This window comes from Idiotropiscis lumnitzeri, chromosome 8 (genome assembly GCF_059441095.1).
Source record: "Idiotropiscis lumnitzeri isolate Australia: NSW breed Sydney's pygmy pipehorse chromosome 8, RoL_Ilum_1.0, whole genome shotgun sequence".
Classification (NCBI taxonomy): Eukaryota; Metazoa; Chordata; class Actinopteri; order Syngnathiformes; family Syngnathidae; genus Idiotropiscis; species Idiotropiscis lumnitzeri.
In genome coordinates, this window is record NC_142398.1 from 20,994,178 (window position 1) to 21,015,393 (window position 21,216).

Below are 21,216 nucleotides of genomic sequence, written 5' to 3' on the forward strand. Positions count from 1 at the left end.
ATACTGTGGTTTTTCAAATACATATATATTGTTCTAATCCTTTTGTTCACTTTCATTTAAAATTAAATTAATTTTTTTTTCTCCGATGAGGTGAGGTGACCAAAACACTTCATCCATCTGCACTCAGTCAAATTTTAGAACCCACTGTTGCCCGCCAATCAGAAAGTTTGAATATTTCCATGAAAACAAATAATGTGCTTTGCGTTTGTGGAAAACACACTGTAGTAAATTAAACAGGAGCTGCTCAGGACACGAGCAGACAAATGAAAATATGATGCATATAGCAGCAGGGATGAAAGAGAGGCAGGGATGAGGGAAGGAGGAGCAACCACAGGAAGAGATGTGCCTCAGATTATCAACTGGTGTCAGTGGCTCTACAAACAGATAAAGAGGACAAAAGGAAAGAGCACACATCTCTGCGCATGCAGAAAATATGACAGACGTGAAGAACATGTCATCCATGGAGGTACCGGAGGGAAAATTACTAAAGAAGGTCAGTTGAAGTTTTTGATTTGGCGGTGACCTACGTCTTGCTGTTGATAATTGAGCATGACATTCTTTACAGGGTTCCATTAAAAAGAAGATTGAGTCACTGAGGCGTTGGAGTTCGGCTAGTATAAAGAGGCCCCCAAAGCCAAAGGCCAAAACCTTAAGTCTGTCCTCCCCTGTGGGAGACCGTGATGACCTTTGGCTGCAAGAGGGAGACCGGGGGAAGCTGCGGCCCATTGTTGACTCCGTGTTTGGCCAGGTAGGATTCTTAACTGCTCGATATTTTCTCGTGAATTGTTTCATTCGTCGTTCAATATGAGTTCAAGTGTGGTACAAAGGAAAACTGTTTTATTTACGCATGCCGGTGGGCATTTTATTTAATTTCAGTCGTTCAGCACCAAAATGATTCATTTACAATCGACAAAAGAAAAGCGAGGCTGTGGAAAAATAATGATTTTTGTCATGACATGTCGAAATCTTACATTTGTGTGCCACATCTCTTGAGGAGTTACAACACTTTCCTTTCTGACGAAAAGCAAATGGGTGTATGATGAGTCTGATTTTGGAAACTGTGACAAAATGTGAAATCCCTTCATGATTTTATTTAAAAATCTTATGAGAGCAACCTGTGTATACTAAATGGCAAACTATCTAAGCACTTTCTTTCTGGCTCATCCTCATTTGGGTTCTGGGTGAACTGGAGCCTATCCCAATTGACCAGGCTATGGATATTAGCCGTGTGTTTTTAGCTGTTTACTCTTTTTACTACTAATCCAAAATGTGGCTAATTTTGCATTAATAGCTGTTCATGCGCCACTTTAATACAGTTTCCAGCTAGACCAATGTTCAGATGTATGATTTAAGCTCTTATTTTTTAAATTAGCTTCTTTATCTTCAAGTTAGCTTCAAGGGTTAGCATAGTGGAAGGTTGGACTTTAGCTGCTAGCTTTAGCTGATGTTGAGTAAATTAGCATAGCACTTCCCTCTGGAATGGCTTTCCATGAAATGTTTTCATCATTTTATTAGTCAGGCAACACAACACAACACACACACACACACTCACCTAATAAAAAGTCACACTAAATAATTTAGGTTATTTTTTTTCTGTTTACATATTTCTGTAAATATTGTGTCGAGTCTATGAAGCAAAAACTCACAAGTTCATTTCAAATACATTCTGTGAAATTCCAGTCCACGTGTGACATTAATCATAACTTGGCCAGTGAAAAGAATTATTTTTGCAATATTCAACTGTTCTCAATGTGAAAAGAAGGCATCTATGCTCTCAGCAACAAATGTAGCAGATGACGTAGGTGGTGGTGGGGGGGGCTTCTAGGATGAGGGCCACAAGCTGATGGATGTCATTTAGAAAGAAAAGGCAGAAGAGATTGATTGGGATTTGACAGGGATTAAAGTCGAGCGGCAATGAGTGAGAAGACAAGACAGGCAGATGCACATCATTGCCACCACTTTTTTTTCCCCCCCGCACAAAGTGAGACTGAGGGAACTTGGAGCATGAAGCACGGTCTGGACAAACAGATTTGATTCCACTGACTCAATTTGGCCATCCATTAACGCGAGTAACAAATTTCACAATGGATGATTGATTGGCGGGAATCTCCTTTTTTTTTTTTTTTTTAACTCATTGACAGGCAGCCATCTCAATAGCATGAAACTGCAAGCGCTCGCATTGATGGAGTTCAAGCAATGAGCGCTACTGACACTCCCTTTGCGCGTTACTCGTAGCTCCCAAACTACTTAATGGGCAACCCTCCAGTATATAATACCCTATAATCTATCAGAGTTAAATATGAGACCCATTTTGACATTGATTTACGGCTCAGAGACGTTACCGAGCTGACAAAGTGATCTGTCGTCCGCACTAAATTACGATATATAGGAAATGCATTTTGATTGAGAACTTTATTCTAACATCATGTCCAGCTTTACCGGTTTTATGAAAGTAGGTAAACAGCTGCAGCCTGCGCCTTCACTAAAGTGGCATTCAACACAGCAACAGTTGTCTCCTCTACCGTGGGATAGAAATCAAGAACATGCAAGTTCTAGCCCGTGGCCATACTGTATAGGATGTATTATCCTATTAATGTGGAAAATAGTTCATCCCGTGGATGTCTTGAGCTGTACAGAAAATGTAGCCTCCACTTTTTGACCATATGCCAACGCAAAAGCAAATTTGTGGTTAGGCGCAAAAGCTGTCATCCTCCTTTTAATGATGGTAGTAAATGAGTTAAGAATGGGTTAGTGTGTGAAAATAATAGCTGGGACAACTCGGGTGACCATATGTGGTTTCAGTCTGTAGAATCATGTCAGATTCGGGGGAAAAAAAACTAAACAAAAAATTTTTTTCCCCATGTTTTTTGTTTTCTAGTACGTCTGCCCTCAAAGCAATTGTTAAATATTCATAGAAATATATTCACCAGTTCATCATCCCCTCATCTTCTGAATAAGTTAATCAGTAGATTTATTGAGCTGATTTCAAGATGTACATACAGGAGCAAAAAAAATGGAAAAATTGTAGACTGAAATCTTTTTTTTTTTTTTTTTTTTTTAAATATTCCAAAAATAAGTTTTTATCACAATGCTCAATTTCTGGCACATGTCTCTCTGCTCTATTCATGTTCGTACGTTTAGTATACACAACATGACAGCACTCTGTAAACCACTCAAACACCACTGCCGTGTGTGTTTGAGTGGTCCAAATTCCCAACTTTTGGCGCCTGTCCATCTTGTTGTTTACTGCCACAGCACGGGATTTTCGGAGCCAACTTCTGTGTTTGTGGCTGTCGAGGGAATACTTGGAAATTGTCAAAAAAAAGTGCTGTTTGGAAATGTTTGATTAAGTAGTCATTTATTGCCATCGTTTTGACAGAGGCCACTACTCTATTTAATTTGAATCATGATGTGATTGCGTCTGAAATACAATGCGCGGGGGGGGCGGGGGGGAAAACCCACTCCGGGGCTGAGATTTGCTAATCTGATAGCTGTCCAGATGGGTCAGTGAGCTAAGGCGCATGCCATTATATAACCGAGATATTGTGGATTCAAGTCATGATGTTTGTCATCTCATCATCCTCCTTGTACATCAAAATGTAGATTTACATTGTGCACCCAATTTCTGATTGAGTGTCGGAAAAAATATAAGGGCTTTATTCAACCTTTCAGCATCTAGCTGTCTTGTGTTGTATCTCTCTCTGTATGATCGATGACCATTCTTTATTGCAGTTTGAGTGCAGCTTTCATTTCCTAGCTGCCACAAAGATGAGCTCTGCTGCACTCTGTTGGCGACTTTTTGTCAATGCAACATGTTGAAAACTGTCCACAACCACTCGGGGGGGGGGAGAGAGAGAGAGAGCGAGAGAGAGAGAGAGAGAGAGAGAGAGAGAGAGACACAGAGACACAGAGACACAGAGACAGAGAGAGAGAGACCATTACAATTAAGGTACTTTCTACAGTTCTTGTCGTCAGAATTTTGGTATCATGACATCATATACCTGATCCTAAAATGTTTACTGACTAGTTCCCACTCTTTATATGCCCTGTGATCGACTGGTGACCAGTCCAGAGTGTGGTCTGTATTTTTTCAAATTCATTCTGGATAGGCCCCAACTCCCCGCGAGCCTGAACACAATGTTGCTGTGGCGTAGAAAAAGGATATATGGACATTTTACTCATCGTTGTGCTAACTGACTGACAGATGAAGTACTAGATTTTTTTGTGTAACTGCCCTATAGCATGTGCCCTATATTTATGACATACTCTCAATCCTAGGACGAAAGATAAAATAATGTCTGTCCCACAAAGTATGACTTTTTTTAAAAAAAATACAAATGTCCAAGTCTCAAAATTGCATGTCCCTTGCTTAGAACAGGAACCCAATTCAAGCCTTTCCACTCATGTCCAACATAACGCTTTCCTCTAATCTGAAACGCCAGGGATTAAACAGACAGCCAACTCCCCATCCGTAATTCTACCCATATACCCCCCCCCCTTCCCGTGCTCTTTCATGTAAATGCAGAGTTGTGCCAGGCTCGTCATTTTGAGACCATAAACATGATGTTCGAGGGGCGGAGAGAGGAAAGTAGGTGGGATGGATTAGATTAAGTTGGTCCAAATTCAAGAGATCACTCGCAGTAGGGGTGACCGGCAAAATGTGTTTTTGTGTGCAAAAGCCAGAGAGAGAGAGAGAGAGAGAGAGAAAATGTTCAAGTCATGCAATCGGAGATTGCGAGCTGTTTCAGCCCGGATATGACCAGGCTCTCCAATACTGACCTATCGCTCTTCAGCACCTGTTCAGAATTTTACCGTCTTAAAACTATTTTTTTTAACCATCTTCCTATAATCTATTGGAGGTGGGAGTTTGAGATTGGATGCAACACCATGCGGATGCGTTGGCTCTATCTGGATCAGAAGAAAGTTGGATTGTAGCTTGTTCACGCCAGAGGAAAGTTTGCTCGCCCAATGATATGCGCAGAATGTAGCCCGCTGTTGGATTTTGGACTTTAATGTGACTATTGAGGACGAGCAGAAGTGGGACACGGGAGCAGTGCTGAGTGGGCAAAAAAAGGAGGGGAAAGTGTGTGGTAATGGGAAATATCAACAAGTCATCTCGAAAAAACAGTACAAAGAGTAAGGTAAGGATGAAAGATTGCTTTTTTTACTGGATGATATGCTCTAGCCTATCTTATGTTCAAATGAAAATATCAAACTCTTTTGAACATTAGATACTAGAATTTTCTCCGCAGTCTGTCAAGTCCAATTCATTTCCTATTTTAAATTCTGACTTCTGTCCACAATCGTGAGTGTCGTAGAAGTGAATCTGCTCCACTGCTGCCATTGATCATTTTTTCATTGGATTGCCTCTTCTAAGGGAGCGTCTCCTGTAGAGCGAAGTGGGTCCCCGCTGGCTCCAGCCATGCTCGGGGGCCTGAGAGATACAGGTGAGATGGACGCGGAAGAAGACGAGGAACGAGGGAGCGAAGCCGAGTTCGATGAGCCGCTCTGCGCTCTGGTTAAGAACTGCAACATGTTGCACAACATAGTGGGGCCCGCGTGCGTCTTCCTCAAACAGGGCTTCGCACAGAGCCAACTCGTATGTATGACTGCTGCACACACTCACAGATGAAAGCTCTGGAGTCATAAAGATGATCTTCTAGTCCGGATTTATGTCATGCAATCATAATATGTAGCCATCAATAATAGGCTAGCAGCACTAATTGAAAAAAGGCATTAAGAAGGAAGTGTAGTCGCATATTATGGCTGATTTACTGAGTTCTGGTCCACAGGGACGTGAAATAACCTTGATGTGGAGAAGACTTTTGACGACTGGTGTTTTTAAGTCATTGAATCCCAGACGTTTTCATGAAAGGAAATACCTCAATCACAGCGTTTTGAGGTTTTTTTTTCTGAATTTTGACTGCTTTAGGCCTTGAGAATATTGCATTCTAAAGATATAAAAACGTGGAGCTATGACACACACAAAAAAACTAAGACGTATAAATACGTCTTTGGGAGGCAGGGATTACAATTTTGAAAACATATACATAGATTTTATGGATTGAATGAGTTGAAATGTGGAAGGAAGCTGCAGTACATAAAAAAAAAGACTAGCACACAGAGAACATGCAGAGGACTGGTCAAAGTATGCACTCGAACTGCCAATCAAATGTGTGGCAGATGTGCTAACCCCTCCACTACCTTGCCGTCGGTCTCATCCAGCTGCACGTTGCCATCAGCATCTTATTTGTCATTCAAACAGCCTGGATGAGACCTTTTCTAGATACACGTGAATCAAAGTAGTTATTTCCTGCAAGAAGTGGACAGGAAAAATAATTATAATAATTGTTTATCGCCACACTGCACGGTTATTCAACTCATGGCTCTCGGGCCAGATCCAGCCCACTGTCATGTTTAAGTGGCCCGGAAAAGCTTGCCACAACTTCTCCTTGACTTGTGCAATAGCGTGAGATGATGTCGAGGTCATCGGGAATGAGGAATGGAAAAAAATCAAACTCCAATTGGGAATTTTTGTAATGAATCTGTAATTACTGTTTTCTGAAAACATTGATTCTTACTTCGTATGCTACCTCCAGCAATATAAAATGCAGACTTTGCAGTAAAAGAATAACATCGACTTACTTATGTACCAGAAACTCATCCAACCATGCGCTTTGTGAATAAATGTAGCAGTTGACATTTATTGGGGAATCTTGTGGGGCACAGGAACAGGATGGTACAGGATAAAAATTTCACGGGAGTCGATGGTTAGTATCTAGAATAAAAAAAAAAAAACCTGAGAGTCCATGAGGCGAAAGGGGGCAGCAAACCGTTGAATAAATTATTAAAATGCACCTTCAGTTTTTATTTAATGAAGCTGACCTCCAAAATAGGAAAGGTACGCGAGTGGGAGTCACTTTCACCAGGATGGAGCAGGTCAGGTTTTTTTTTTTTTTTTTTTAAATCGTCCATGATTGGGACAGGATTTTTTTTTTCAGTGGGAGTGGGATGGGACAGGAGTAAAAAAAATCCACCTTCTCGTGCAAAACCATGTTGGGACAAAAGAGTGTTCCCTTAAATATTTGCACAAATTTGGAACAAAAAAAGTGTCTGTCTGAGTGCTCGAAGAGCGAGCTGACTCAAGCCTTCACGGATTAATTCATCAATTTGAATATCAAAAATACTTTACGCATGTTGTGCAGTCAGTGCATTCATTTCTTGATTTTTTTAAAAAAAAAATTATTATTTCCTCTTTTTTAATTATTTATTTATTTATTTTTGCCAAACTTTTTTTTACCAGTCTTATACAAAGTATGTAAGCAATACTTGGGTACAAGTATCGAAACTGACATTTACTGTATTTAAGTATGAAATGCATCCATCCATTCATCCATTGTCTGGATCGCTTATCCTCAGCAGGATATTAAAATCAATCGCCTGAATATATGATATTAAAGAATTCATTTAATTAAATATATATATATATATATATATATATATATATATATATATATATACAAAATGTTCACTTTTTGGTTCAATTTTCATACATATTGCAATCCATTACAATTCAATCAAGAACCACATGTAGTGTGCAGGTGAATTAATGTCCTTTTAATGAGACTGCAGCTTTACAAAATTGGTTTGGGATGGAAAAATGAAAACCCGATAAGCTTTCGTGATTTGTAATACAATTTAGGGCTGTAATCTCCTTGTGTTGTCCCCTCAGCAACCTCTAATCCAACTCTGTATTATTCGTGCTGATGATGCCACAGCCTTGCAAAACATATCGTGAACAGATGTGTCCTTGTGTCAACTCAACACCGTGTCACACATTTTGATGCATATAAAATTTAAGTAAAATTAAAAAAAAAAAATTAATTTCAGAGGAAATTTCTGCATATGCTGTATCCTTTGTCAATTCTATCAAGTCAGTGACAAATATTAGACAGCTCTGGTAATTAAAAGCTCTACATTGAGCCACAACCCTGGAGTCAGTCAAAAAAATAATATTTTTGTGGTTGCTGCTTTTTATGTTGTAAATTGGTGCCAAAGTGAGTTTGTTGTCACTATGCTCTAAGTCAGACATGTCCAAAGTCCGGCCCGGGGGCCAAATGCGGCCCGGGGTCAAACTTAATCCGGCCCGCAGCCTCTGTAATAAAATTAATACATTCTGGCCCGCACATATACAGTACTGAGTGCGCGCTCTTCCTAACTGCTGTTCTTAATTTACCCACTAGAGGCAGTATCACTACAAGGCATCAGCCCGGGTGACCTTTACCCCCAATTTATAAAATGGCGACAATAAACAAAAAAAGGAAAGTTGACTGCGAGGGTCGACGCTTCAAAGATGTGTGGAAATTGGACTATTTCTTCACAGAAATACGTAACAACTGTGTCTGTCTCATTTGCAAAGAGACCGTGGCTGTTTTTAAAGAGTTCAATGTCAAACGACATTACCAAACGAAACACGCTGACATGTATGACAATTTGACCGGGGAGGAACGCAGCAAGAAATTGGCGCAACTTGAAGCGGGTTTATTCTCACAGCAGCAGTATTTTGCAAGAGCCCGAGAGTCAAATGAGAATGCCACGAAAGCTAGCTACGAGGTAGCAACACTGATCGCGAAGCATTGCAAACCTTTCACCGAGGGTGAATTTATCAAAGACTGCATGATGACTATGGCGAAGAAAATATGTCCCGAGAAGCAGCAAGAGTTTGCCAAAGTTTGCCTGGCACGTAACACCGTAGCACGCAGGATTGAGGAAGTGTCGTCAGACATCAAAAGACAATTGGGGGTCCAAGGAAAGGAGTTTGATTTTTTTTCGCTGGCTTGCGACGAAAGCACAGACGCCTCGGACACTGCCCAGTTGCTTATTTTTTTGAGAGGAGTGGACAATGAAATGAACGTTACTGAAGAACTACTTGACCTGCAGAGCCTGAAAGCCCAAACGAGAGGAACAGACCTATTCTCTTCTGTTTGCGCTGCCGTGGATGATTTAAAACTCCCGTGGAATAAAATTTCTGGGATTATTACGGACGGCGCACCATCCATGGCTGGCGAACGAAGTGGATTAGCGACACTAATATGTAACAAAGTAAGTGAAGAAGGGGGTAGCGCTGTAAAACTCCATTGCATCATTCATCAGCAAGTTCTGTGTGCCAAACATCTCCAATACGAACATGTTATGAAACCGGTGATAAAGGCTATTAACTATATTCGCTCCAGAGCGCTATGCCACCGCCAGTTTCAACAGTTTCTCAGCGATGTTCATGCCGAATATGGAGATGTTGTCTATTTCACTGACGTGCGATGGCTTAGTCGGGGTTCTGCACTGTCGCGCTTCTACTCTCTTAAGCAGCAAATCTGTGAGTTTTTGGCTGAAAAGGGACAACCTATGCAAGAACTAAGTGACCCCATGTGGCTAGCTGATTTGGGTTTTCTAGTTGACATTACAAAGCACCTTAATGTCCTGAACACCAGTCTCCAGGGACCAGACGGAGTCATAAACCAACTATTTTCACACATCAAAGCCTTTGGAATCAAGCTCAAACTGTTTGAAAGACACCTGTCGCAGACCCAGCCCAATACTGCACATTTCTCAGCGCTGCAAGAAATCATAATCAGATTCCCAGAGAGCAATATCAGTGCACAAACGAAGAGGTACGCATCAGATATGAAATCTTTGGCTGAAGAGTTCACACAACGCTTTCGGGATTTTGCAGCTATTGAGAAGGACATCGCTCTTTTTTCATCACCTTTCTCCGTGGACACAGACAATGTTCCAGCCCATTTGCAGCTGGAGCTCATTGAGTTGCAGTGTGACGCCGAGAGCCGTAGTCGGCACCAGCAACTTTCTCTTGCCAACTTTTACAGAGAGCTGGATAAAGGCAGGTTTCGAGAGATTCGAGAGTTTGCTAAGAAAATGTTGAGCTTGTTTGGGTCGACGTATTTGTGTGAAAAGACATTCTCTGTAATGAACTTAAATAAGAGTCGTCTGAGGACACGGCTCACAGACTCTCATCTGCGAGACATCTTGCGCATTAATACTTCTGATCTTTGAGCCAGACCTGGCCTTTGTGCTGCAGTCCAGATCTCAGTATCACCCGTCACATTAATGCAGGCAAGTCATTTGTCATTAAAATAACTGACTTAATTTTGTTTTGTTCAGTCACAAATTCAGACAAGTTGTCGGTTTTCATTCCAGAATAAAATTTTCAATCAACATTTATATTTGATATATCAAATTAGTCCTGCACTTGTGGTAATCATTTCTGTTTTTCAAAAATTCTGTGGACATTGAACTCCCATGATGATAATATAATTCATGTTCAAATATTATTTGCACTCAAGAGTATAATTACTTCTGTTTAAGAATAAAAAGTTAAGCAAATATTCAATTGCATGTGATGTTCATATTTCAAATGAACCAAAATACATGTTTGATGGTTTAAATGCAAATAAAAAAGCAAAATGTGAAACACAGAATCGCTTGCTAAAATGTGTTTGAATATATTGTTGTTTATGCAGTGAATGTCAGCCGAGGTCGGCCCCCCCCACATTTTGCAACTTCAAATCCGGCCCGCTTTGCAAAAAGTTTGGACATCCCTGCTCTAAGTCGTTTAACCGTTGACTAATGTCCCTTTTCTGCTCTCTTCCTCTTCTTTTAATGCATTATTTGACCTCAATGTAAACCCGGTAGGACCGCGACCTGCGACCTGAAGAAATGGAAGGTATAATCGCTTTTGTCAAATGATTGCATGTCTTCCCTCACCCTGTCATTGCGTTCATTCTAATCAATTGTTTGGGAACAGGAGACCTTTTGGCACTTTGCCCTCATCCCATTGCTCTTCTGAACTATGAGTGATTTGCATGCAAAGATTCAAAACTGTAAGCGTTTTACAATAGTTTTATAATAACCACAATTGTAGAAAATAAAAATGTGACAAAGGTGGCGAGGATGGCATTTTCCCTGTGATTGTTTTCAGATTGTGATTGCTAAATAAATGGACATCATATTGTGCATGTCAACACAACAGTCATGATTGGAAAGATGTAAAAATGCAATTGCAGTTGCATGTTATTGGCGCAGTGGCAATTGGATTTTGAAAGTGATTTATATCCTGAATCTTTAAATGTTGTAGAGAGAGAGGTGCAAAGATGGATACTGTTATAATAAGCTACAAAAAAAAACAACAACGTTATTCCGACAGAGCTGCGTGAGGCTTTTCGAGAGTTTGACAAGGACAAGGATGGCTTTATCAGCTGTAAGGACCTTGGCGAGTGCATGAGGACTATGGGATACATGCCAACAGAAATGGAACTGATAGAGCTCAGCCAGCAGATCTGTGAGTCCCGAAAAAACGGTCGCTGATCAAAGTGAAAAGTGAATTGAGAAATCATTCGATTGATTTACTTGATTTTTTTTACTTGTTTTTTTGCATATTGCACAAAATTTGAAATATTACCGCAATTCCATTTTCAGATCATCTGTGTAGGGTCCAACTGCGGACGTATTTAAGTTCTACAAAAGCGAAACAAGTTACAAATATTAAATAATTCTTTGAACGACACAGTCAACAATGTACTCTGATGAACTTTTGTTGGTGAAGCAAGTAGTTAAAGGATGAACTTTTACTGTACTCTATGTAGTGTAGTTTTTCGTTTGTTGGCCTCCAGGTGGCGGCAGAGTCGACTTTGAAGACTTTGTGGAGTTGATGGGTCCAAAAATGCTGGCTGAGACCGCAGACATGATTGGAGTCAAAGAGCTGAGGGACGCCTTTAAAGAGGTAAGCATTCCAGATGCTGTTTTCATAAGTCGTCCAATATTTGTCCGTGATATCATCATCATCATCATCATCATCATTGGCGGGATCCTTTCTTGTCATGTTCCCAGTTTGACTCGGACGGGGACGGTCAGATCAGTCTGGGGGAGTTGAGGGAAGCCATGAAGAAATTGATGGGAGAGCAACTCAACCACCGCGAGATTGACGAGATCCTTCGTGACGTTGACCTCAACGGGGACGGAGAGGTCGACTTTGAGGGTGAGTATGAATATATTTATGTTTTGGCCCATCTGCCAAGCTTCACTCAGTCACGTTCCCAGTAGCAGTTTGCACATCTGTATTGCATCATACTTGTAATGAAAAGAACATTCATCAACAAATGTTTACAAAATTCTTTACAATGCAAGTAAACTTTGTGGATTCATTGTTGCTCTCATTCCGAATCTGCCTCTTTAATAATAATAATAATAATAATAATAATAATAATAATAATTTTTATTTATTTATTTATTTACTCATTCATTCATTCATTTATTATGGAAGGTCATAGGTAGAAAGTATAACACATGGTAAAATCCGTATTGCGTAATAGGCCAAAGTTAAAAATGAAAAAATAAAATAAAATAAGAAAACTTGATGTGCCTGGGGGGAAAAAGGGGGAAGAAGTTTTTTAAATCAACATCAAAAATACAACTTGGGACACGTGAATCCATCTCAAAATTTCCAGTTGACATGTGTAATAAAACGACTCTTAATAAAGCGCTCAAAATAATAAATTGGTTTTTGTTTTTTTAATGAATCCATCTTTGAGAGTATAAATCAAAACTGAGTACTGTCCTCTTATTTTTGAAAAAGAAACATTTTGTGCAAAACATAAAACAAAACACTTAAATATTGGATTTGATCAGAATGAGCTGGTATAGTGAATGTACATTCTGCTCCATAAATATTCACGATTAAAATTCAGTTTGAGATCAAAATTAAAGTTGGACTCGTCCTTCACGTTAATATTTTCTTTCTTCAGAGTTTGTGCGAATGATGTCTCGCTGACTGAAGCGTCTTTACTGCAACGAATGGGGACCGGACGACACACTGTTAATGTTCTTGTAATTGTAATTCTTCTCGCTAAACAATAATTATGTTTGTGTCCATCCTTTGATTCTGTAACAAGTGTAAGAGAACCCTCTGCATGTGTTACTGTTACTGTTGTGTGTCGATGTGACGTGACTGTTGAGACATGTAATGGCATCATATGAAATAGAGAAGCAGTTGAACAAGGACTGGTATGAAAACGTTCAAACGCTCAGGTCAAATATTCCAAATAGAATGAGACAGGATGAAACGATTTTCATTCAAAACACAAGAACGAAAAAAGAAAAATCATGAAACGAACATGCTGCTTCCAAACATCTTGTTCACCTTGGATAACTTCATTTCAGTTCGATATATATTTACTATGCCACTTTCAAATATAGGATTGTATTTATTAACTTTTTTTTTTAACTTTATTTTTGAAAATTGACTAAATGAGTTTGTATTATATGTTGCAGTATCCAAACAATAAGTCTGAACAAAGGCTGACCTTGCCAATGTGGCTGATGAGCACGCCCTCACAAGTCATAGCTACTTTAGCAACGTTGCACATTTGAGCAGTATCCATTGTGCTTTAGCGGCCACTTCACTAGCATTAATAATAATATTTTTTTTTGACTGACGCAATTTGGATTATGACAGTAAGTAAATGTGATAAGGAGTGTTTCAAATCCAAATACTCTGCTCAACCGCAGTTGAAATAAAAGTGCATTGCACTGTCTGCTCCCCATTTTTTTTTTTGTAGTCAGTGTTATAAAATACTAACTACGGGTTCAGAGCTGAAATGTATACACGTTATTTGAAGCAAACCTGGTATTAAGTGAAATAAACCAAACCATTTACTGTGAGAATGGGTTTACTCAAAATTGTAATTAAAATGAAAACAGTTTCTTATTAATGAGATGATCTAGTAGTTGAAAAGGTAAATAAATATTTAGATTAAAAAAAATGATAATCAAAATCACTTGCAACTTGTTTGATCCTATTTTTCCCTCATATCATGCAATGAGTTTTAGTGACACTGCTAGCTGGTATTGTCTCAAATCATCATTTTTTAACTGTTTCAAGAAACAAATGCTCTATTTTTACAGTGTTTAAAAACTTAGTAATATATATGTATTTTAAAATGAGAATTTAAATAAAGCACTTTTGTCCAATAGATTTTTTTTATTGCATGTCTTCTTTTCTTAATACCGTTGCTAAGAAACACAAGGTGAGGTGAGGACCTCACGGAGTTCATTTTCCTGCCATGGATGTCATCCCGGTCGCTTAAATTTTCACTCTCCGAAGTTCACTGTTGATGTCAGAGCAGATCTAAGATTCCACAATTTCATTTCTTCATAGAACACTTGAAGAGCTTTGACATTTTGACGAACTTTTGTTCAGTAAATAAGGAAAAGAATGTAGAAAGTGCGCAGGTAGAAACGTACAATTCCATCTGTTGAAAAAAAGAAAACAGAAAGAAAAACTAACAAACGGCATCTGTTCATGCATAATGTTTACCAGTAGGGGGCGCTGCTGGCAAGCACAAGGGTGAACACATCATTGTTTTATTCAGCAAAAAGATTGTCTTCTGTAGAAAAAAAAAACTATACTACACTAAGTAGAAAAACATTACTTTATCGAAATTTAAAAGCATTCAGGGTGTTTGTTGTTATTGTTACGATGACAATAGTCATCCCCCAGTTGGCTGTTTTTGTTTGTTTGTTTTGCTTTATTTAATTTTTTTACCCCACAATAACACTGAATTGAAATCACACTCATTTAGCTCACAATAGACATACTTCATAATAATCATATTTTCAACAAACCCATAAATAGTATTATATATATATAGAGATATAAATATATATATATATTATTTTTTTTATTATTACTTAATACAACACGTCTTTCTGCTATATGGCTGCTGATGTGGCCGCATTATTTTTTTTTAAATTATAACACCATATACTCAGAAAACGTGTTACATGTTAAAAAGCGAATCAAGCTGTTTTAACAGCTATACTAAGTATGTCCTTGTGTCTGTGTGTGTGTGTGTGAGGGAGAGTGGTTGCAACCTGGAACTTTCAAGATGACCCTACTGCCACCTGTACAGTGATTTCCCCAAACAGAAATGACTGTGTGTGTGATTCGTACGGTCTATTTTTAGGTCACCAATGCTTGCATACATATTTATTTTTGTACATGTGTTATCATTTAAACATTCGCTGCCATTGACGGATATGGAAGCCAAGAAATACATTCATCTTACCTGGGTTGGCAGTGAATGACTTAAATTGTGTCTCTCAGGCTTGAAACTGACACCATGTCACGTTTATTAATCATGGTTGTGGTACTTATTTGTTCATGCATATTTATTTCACGTATTTTTATGTATTTTATGAACAACAATGCTCCAGCTTGTTATCATTCAGAATCAAGTACTCGTAAAAGCATACGCCCACGATTAACATAAGGAACTACTAGGACAACAGAGGCAAGAAAAGAACAGCAGAGAAATTACATCATATTTTTTTGTAAACTGTGAGCAAAGCTGTAGATGATAACCATATTTCAGTGTTTGAAGGGGAAAAAACTTTAGTACTGTACTTCCCCTGTTTTGGTATAAGTTTCACAAACCCAAATAATATCATCAGATAAATAATACTTTTTTAGGGCCATAATCTTCTTCTTACAAGAGCGCAACAAAAATGTGCCTAAGTCTTTGGGAGAAAGCAGAGAACGGCCACATTTCAGGATCGTGCCGCACAGGGTGTGAACATTCCTAAGTGATGCTCTTCAGTCGATGGGATGATCTGCACAGCCAAAAGTGCACACCTGCATGGCGTTTCTGATTGAAGCACATGGGAGAATATGCCCCAAAGGCATCTACTTCTCACACACCCAATATCTCTGTGAACTACATTTTTCATCATTCCATTCGGCATTTCCTGAGGAACGGTACCAAAACTCCCCGCAGTCCTGGTTGCCATTGTAACTGTTTGGCTGTCCGTCAGCCCAGAACCTGCAATATCGAAAGAGACAACATATATTAAAGTATATAGGAAGGACCAACCATGGGGAAGGAAGGGCATATGAAACTTTTGAGGACTTTCCGTGCAATTGATTCAGAAAAAAGTTCACCTTCTGAACCATAAACCAATGACGGCGTAATTAACTAATGCTTTGTAAGAAACCTAAATTATCGATTGAATATGATTTTTGGGATGGCTTCGTGTTGATGTAGGAGGCAACTGTATAATGTCAGTTAAAACTGAGGTGGGACTGCAGCACACTCTATTGGTGAGCCGGTGTCGGTACAAGATGTGCTCAAGTTGCCAGATGTGGACGGGGTCCTTCGGTAGCCTTCGCGTCTGCTGATGACGTCACGCGTTCTAATATATTTATGTAATATATTTCTTTGACTCCATGTTTGTCACCGCTATTTGTTAAATTTGTATGTTCTGAGTTACTTAATAAAAACAATTAAAAAAAATAATAAAGTACATTTACTGCCACTTTCGAGAGGATTTTTTTTTTCTTTCGGCGTCCTCTACGTGCCTGTCGAAGACGTCACATCAATGTTCCGTTGCTTTGGGAATCAGACTGGTTAAGGGTCGGAGGAAAAACATGGAAATGTTTTACTAATAACTATTTCACACCATATGCAGACAGTGTAGTCATACAATCTTTCTGCCCGAGTGAACCATGGCATTGTTGCAAGTTCGACAGGAGAAAAGTAAACGTTCCACTGCTGTTGCATCAGCGGCTTCCCGGAAGTGACGTTGGAACTGACGCACCAACGTGGCAGTGATGCAGTTATTTTGTTTTATTTTTTTATTTAGTGAATCAAAATATGCAAATTCAGCAGCCGGGGTTAAAAAAACAGAGGCAAAGACGTATATTTGAAAAATACGTGTTAAAGTGTGACGTCATTAACAAGCGCGCAGCCTCTGAAGGTCCCCGACCTTGTGGTTCATAAAGCAATTTAAGAAAATATCTTTTACTTACATTAGGGTCAGTGCGGTCCCATCCACCCACTTCCATTGACCCTCGATGCCCTCATCGGTCAGTCCAATCCAGATCTCTTTGTTACTTGAATACAAACCATTAACAAATTTCTAGGGAAAGGAAAGATAACCATTTTTTATACAACATATAGCTTCTATCATATGATACATGATAGAAGGTGAATTTGTGACTTCCAGGCCATGGAACGTTATGAGTTTTCTTCTGAGAAATGCAACCTCTGTATTGATTTAACAAAAAAAAATAATTGTTTAGTATGTGTCTGAGATGTATCTTTGAACCTTTTGCAATTTTTTTTATTAGTTGTGGGTGATACTTTTTCCAACTTTGCAACAGTTTGTGACTCTTGCTGCTTGTTTTCTGTCTTTTTATCAAACAGAGCCAGTTCGAATTGCTTGTACGAATTGTTGATGTGGGAAGTTCCCAGTAAAACACGACTGTAACCATGAGATTCCGTGAGTTTCAAAGAAAAAAAAATGTGTGATACAGTCATGAATCAACCCACCATTTCTTCTTTGCTGTTTATGATGACTAGGTCTCCTCCTTTTCCTTGACAATAGTTTCTGCTCAGGTACCATGTCTTCTTGGTCGAAGAAGCAAAATAGCAGTTATTCTCGTACTTCTTCCAGCCACTTTCACAGACTTTATCTGTAAAGAAATGTTGCATTGAGTGGTGGGGTGGGGGCGCAAATTGTTTTCTTCGTGCTGGGGGGGGGTGACAGAAAATAATTGAGAAGCACTGCTTTTAGCATATACTGTACAAACAACACATATTTTTTCCCTCGCTTTTTCTTATTCGAATTAAAAAAAAAATCCACACTCTTTACATTCAGTTTATAAGCACATCTAAATGCATGTATGTCCATTTCAACCACTAGAAAGCGCAAATGTTTCCCTTTCCTCGATAAATTTGTTAAATACCGTAAGCGGTTTTCTGCGTTACCGTTCATTGTTGTGTTCAATTTTGTGACAGTCGCCCGCAGCTGGTCGACCTCAGCACTCATGTTGCCGATTTCCAACCTCTGCAGGTCTCTCTCTGCGGTGACATTTTTCAAGCGTCTTTCGAGATCCTTTTTCTCTTCAACGGTGGAATTGTAGGAGGCCATCAATTCGTCAGTCGCTTTGGCGAGTGTGGTGTAAATGGCCTGCAGGTTTTCTTTTTCCAACGTTATGTTTTGGTGACTGCTTGCAATGTTGTCCCTCTCGCTGGAGGACGAGTTGTATCGCTCCTGTAGGTGCTCGATATCCTTGATCAGGCTGTTATAACTCAGTTGCAGCTTCTCTTTCGACCTCGTTACATTGTTGAATTTGTTCTGCAAATTGTCCCTCTCTTTAATCACAGAGTTGTAGTTGGTCTGCAAGACATTTTTGCTCTTGTCCAGTGATTCATATTTTATTTGTATTAAGTCTTTGGCGGTCGTCAAGGCGTTATTATTCGTCTGCAACTGCTCCTGACCGGCCTTCAGCTGCTCAAGATCTTTCTGTAGAGCAACGTTGCTGGCTTGCAATTTGCTCTGGCTCTCTTTCAGTTTGTTTGCTTCCGCTTTGAGTAAGTTGTTGTTGGTTTGGATTTGAGTTGTCGATTTCGATACGTAATTGTAATTTTGTTGTAAATGATCATGGCTGACTTCCAGATTCTTCTTCTCGCTCTCTACCGTCTTGAGTTGGGCCTGTAGTTTGTCTTTCTCCCCTCCGACAGTTTCTAGCTTCTTCTGGTTGTCTTTACCAACTTTCCAGTCTGCCGCAGAAAACAGAAGTATCAAAATGAAGCAGTTTCACACCGTTGCCGAACGTTTGACACCCGCGGCAAGGATAACAGTACGGTAGACTCACAGTGAACCGACTGACCGACGACGCCAGCCACCAGGACAACACACAACAGCCCAAGGAAAAGTGTGGAAGCTCTGAAAGGGCTGTTTCTCATTGCATAAACTGAAAAAAATCATTAGAATTTTCTTGGTAATATGGCATTTCGAATTTGTTGTCCATAGTCAGGTACGAATGCGTCTGATTAGCCAAAACGTTGGGGGCTTTCTGAATATTTCATGGGAGCTATTCTGCTTTTATTTTGCTTTCAGGCAATCTTTCAGTGTGAACCTAAAATGCGTGTGATGTAAAAAATGCATTTCCTGGTTCAGTTACAATTGATCTTTATGACAGTCCTGTGAAGATGTATTTATCTATTTTTATTTTTTTTAAAAATCATCCGTTTAACAGCAACAATATAGGGAAAGCGTGTGAAAATTTCCCCTGAAAATAAAATAAAAATGTGTCTGTTGCTACATGGCTATGCTAAAAAAAAAAATAGACAGCAGCAGCCATAATATTTAAACATAAAGAAAACCTTATTTAAAAAAAAAAAGTTAAATAGTACATAAGAGGTCGAATTTTAAGATGATTTATTTATGAATAAACTGAAATTGTGTTACCTGAATATTTAAACTTGCTGCCATCCATTAAAAGGTGTTTGTAGCCACGATTGCCATCATCTATGTCCATCGTCGTCTCTGTAGACGTTTGGTACTGAACGGTCATCTTTGCATCTGCTTCCTCTTCGTTGTTGAAGTAAAAAGTCGATCCTGGTACAAATGTTTGCCGTTTGAATAGAAGTATTAATATTTGATTTTGGCCACTTTCACTTGAACGTGAAAAATAAAATAAGAAGACTTACCACTCCTTGCAGTGTTTACATCAATTTTCCAAAGTTGACTTGGCAACACTTAGGAAGTGAAATGAAGAGTAGTTTGTTCAATATTTCCCTGGCAGCGTCGTCCGTTCAAATTCTCGTCACAGTGACCTATCCCCCCGTGCTTGTGACTGTGAGAAATAAATGAGTTTCACGCAGATGAAATTGACAAAAGTGCACAGCAACTCGAGTACTATTTCACAATATGAAACAATATCCGGAAGAAGAAATTGTACAAACCACAGAGATGCTTACCATGCAGTTTTTATAGGATCCTTCTTGCAAAAAAAAAAAAAAAAAAAAAAGTCAGTCAGTTGGTTAATTTTTTTCCGGCCTGTATTGCTCAGGAGTATTCTGGTTAAATAGATAAATTATGATAAAAAAAATAAAATTATTCTTGACATTAAAATGTGGGTTTTTTTTTCAGTTTATCATTGCATTAGTATCGTTCCATCCTGATGTTATGCACAACTCCCGAAATGTTTAAAATATTTTATATTAAATCCTGGGATGTTAAAAAGGATGAGTTGAGTTGAGAATGCAACAAATGGAAGGAAAAACATGATGCGCCCGAGCAGGACCAGCCAAAAGGAAAAGAAGAAGAAGGCATTATTCATGATCCTTCATGGTGATAGTTTCAGGCAAAAAGTTTTATTGTAGCGCTTCGATAAATCAACAACCGTTTGTTCAATCGTTGTTAAATTCTTCCATAAGCAATGTAATCCATTTAAATCTTCGGCACGCTTCAGCGTTTGTGAATGTGGGAAATGAAGCCGTTTCAAACAGAAGAAATATTTGCACAACAGAGATTCGGGCGCCGTTTCACAATATGAAACAATATCAGGAAGAATGGATGTGAGAAACCGCAAAGATGCTGACGACGCCGTTGTCAGAGTGAGTTGGTCAGCTTTTTCCAACTGCCAGCAAGTTTTCACATGAAGAATCGATGGCATGGCTGAATGGAGTGATGCGTTTTAGGTTAGGCAGGGGAGCTTTCTAAATGCATTATACAACGATGCCGTGAGTTAAGAACTAAAAGTTTTTCAAACGACAAGCCATCATTCAGCCGATACTTTGCACTCTGACTGAGTGCTGTATGGTGGCAGTAAACTCCCAATAAACAACAATTCTTCAAGAAAGAGACCTCAAGCTGTTTGATTCCACTCCCGTTGAAAGTTTACTGCCAAACAAAACCTAAAACGAGGATCATTGCATTTTGTATATTTAAAAGAAGCACATAGAATGCCCTCGAGGACGCAGTACCGGGACCCGAGCCACCCTTTTGGATCCTAGTTTGGGACACTGTCCCTTTGGTTGTCCAAAAGGAACTCCAGCGAATATTTTGCCATCACCTTTGGCAGAATCGTGTTGGCTCCACTCAGCCACACAGACAACCCTCGGTCAACCTAAGAGGACAAGAGGCCAGCAATTGGAGGAAGTGAAAATGTTGATGAAGAACTGATGGCGGTGGAAAGTAGCATCAGGCGGAGCGATTTTTGTTGTTGTTGTTGTTGCAGAGTTCGGATCCCCAACTCTGTGAACTGGCCAGAAAAACTGGAGTCAGTTTCTGTAAAGTAAAGTAAAGGCCGACACAGAAATTTCATAGTTAGCAATCCCAGCGAGGGATCCCAGTTAG

The 21,216-nt window shown here is 39.3% G+C and overlaps 2 protein-coding genes across 5 annotated transcripts; one reads left to right on the top strand and one right to left on the bottom strand.

The window, feature by feature from the left end:
* Positions 1–315: 315 nt before the first annotated feature.
* cabp2a (calcium binding protein 2a) lies at positions 316–14,044 on the top strand. 3 transcript variants are annotated; one of them, XM_088301829.1, is made up of 8 exons: positions 316–493; positions 566–748; positions 5,378–5,599; positions 10,708–10,738; positions 11,219–11,353; positions 11,685–11,794; positions 11,902–12,049; positions 12,816–14,044. In XM_088301829.1, exons 1-8 carry the CDS (start codon positions 434–436, stop codon positions 12,839–12,841), a joined length of 915 nt encoding a protein of 304 aa, XP_088157955.1. In that variant the 5' UTR covers positions 316–433; the 3' UTR covers positions 12,842–14,044. The 3 variants fall into 3 exon arrangements, with proteins under 3 accessions (XP_088157955.1, XP_088157958.1, XP_088157956.1); XM_088301832.1 differs by lacking the exon at positions 5,378–5,599 and having other exon boundaries at positions 322–493; XM_088301830.1 differs by lacking the exons at positions 316–493; positions 566–748 and adding an exon at positions 3,855–5,141.
* A 1,178-nt stretch (positions 14,045–15,222) lies between these two features.
* On the bottom strand, positions 15,223–19,758 carry LOC148332714 (uncharacterized). 2 transcript variants are annotated; one of them, XM_088301828.1, is made up of 7 exons: positions 19,566–19,758; positions 19,324–19,489; positions 18,728–18,826; positions 17,838–18,632; positions 17,400–17,542; positions 16,877–16,986; positions 15,223–15,890 (listed from the first exon to the last, which is right to left on the bottom strand). In XM_088301828.1, the coding sequence occupies exons 2-7, from the start codon at positions 19,427–19,429 to the stop codon at positions 15,755–15,757; spliced, it is 1,389 nt and encodes a 462-aa protein (XP_088157954.1). In that variant the 5' UTR covers positions 19,430–19,489; positions 19,566–19,758; the 3' UTR covers positions 15,223–15,754. The 2 variants fall into 2 exon arrangements, with proteins under 2 accessions (XP_088157954.1, XP_088157953.1); XM_088301827.1 differs by having other exon boundaries at positions 19,324–19,473; positions 19,566–19,757.
* Positions 19,759–21,216: the final 1,458 nt, after the last annotated feature.

Excerpts from the sequence above, each read along its gene's own strand:
- cabp2a (XM_088301829.1), top strand. The coding sequence starts at position 434 with ATGACAGACGTGAAGAACATGTCATCCATGGAGGTACCGGAGGGAAAA. Across the intron at positions 10,739-11,218 it reads GCGACCTGAAGAAATGGAAG|AGCTGCGTGAGGCTTTTCGA; the intron begins GTATAATCGCTT and ends TTATTCCGACAG. Across the intron at positions 11,354-11,684 it reads AGAGCTCAGCCAGCAGATCT|GTGGCGGCAGAGTCGACTTT; the intron begins GTGAGTCCCGAA and ends GTTGGCCTCCAG.
- LOC148332714 (XM_088301828.1), bottom strand. The coding sequence starts at position 19,429 with ATGACCGTTCAGTACCAAACGTCTACAGAGACGACGATGGACATAGAT. Across the intron at positions 18,827-19,323 it reads CAGCAAGTTTAAATATTCAG|TTTATGCAATGAGAAACAGC; the intron begins GTAACACAATTT and ends GATTTTTTTCAG. Across the intron at positions 17,543-17,837 it reads ATTGAACACAACAATGAACG|ATAAAGTCTGTGAAAGTGGC; the intron begins GTAACGCAGAAA and ends ATTTCTTTACAG.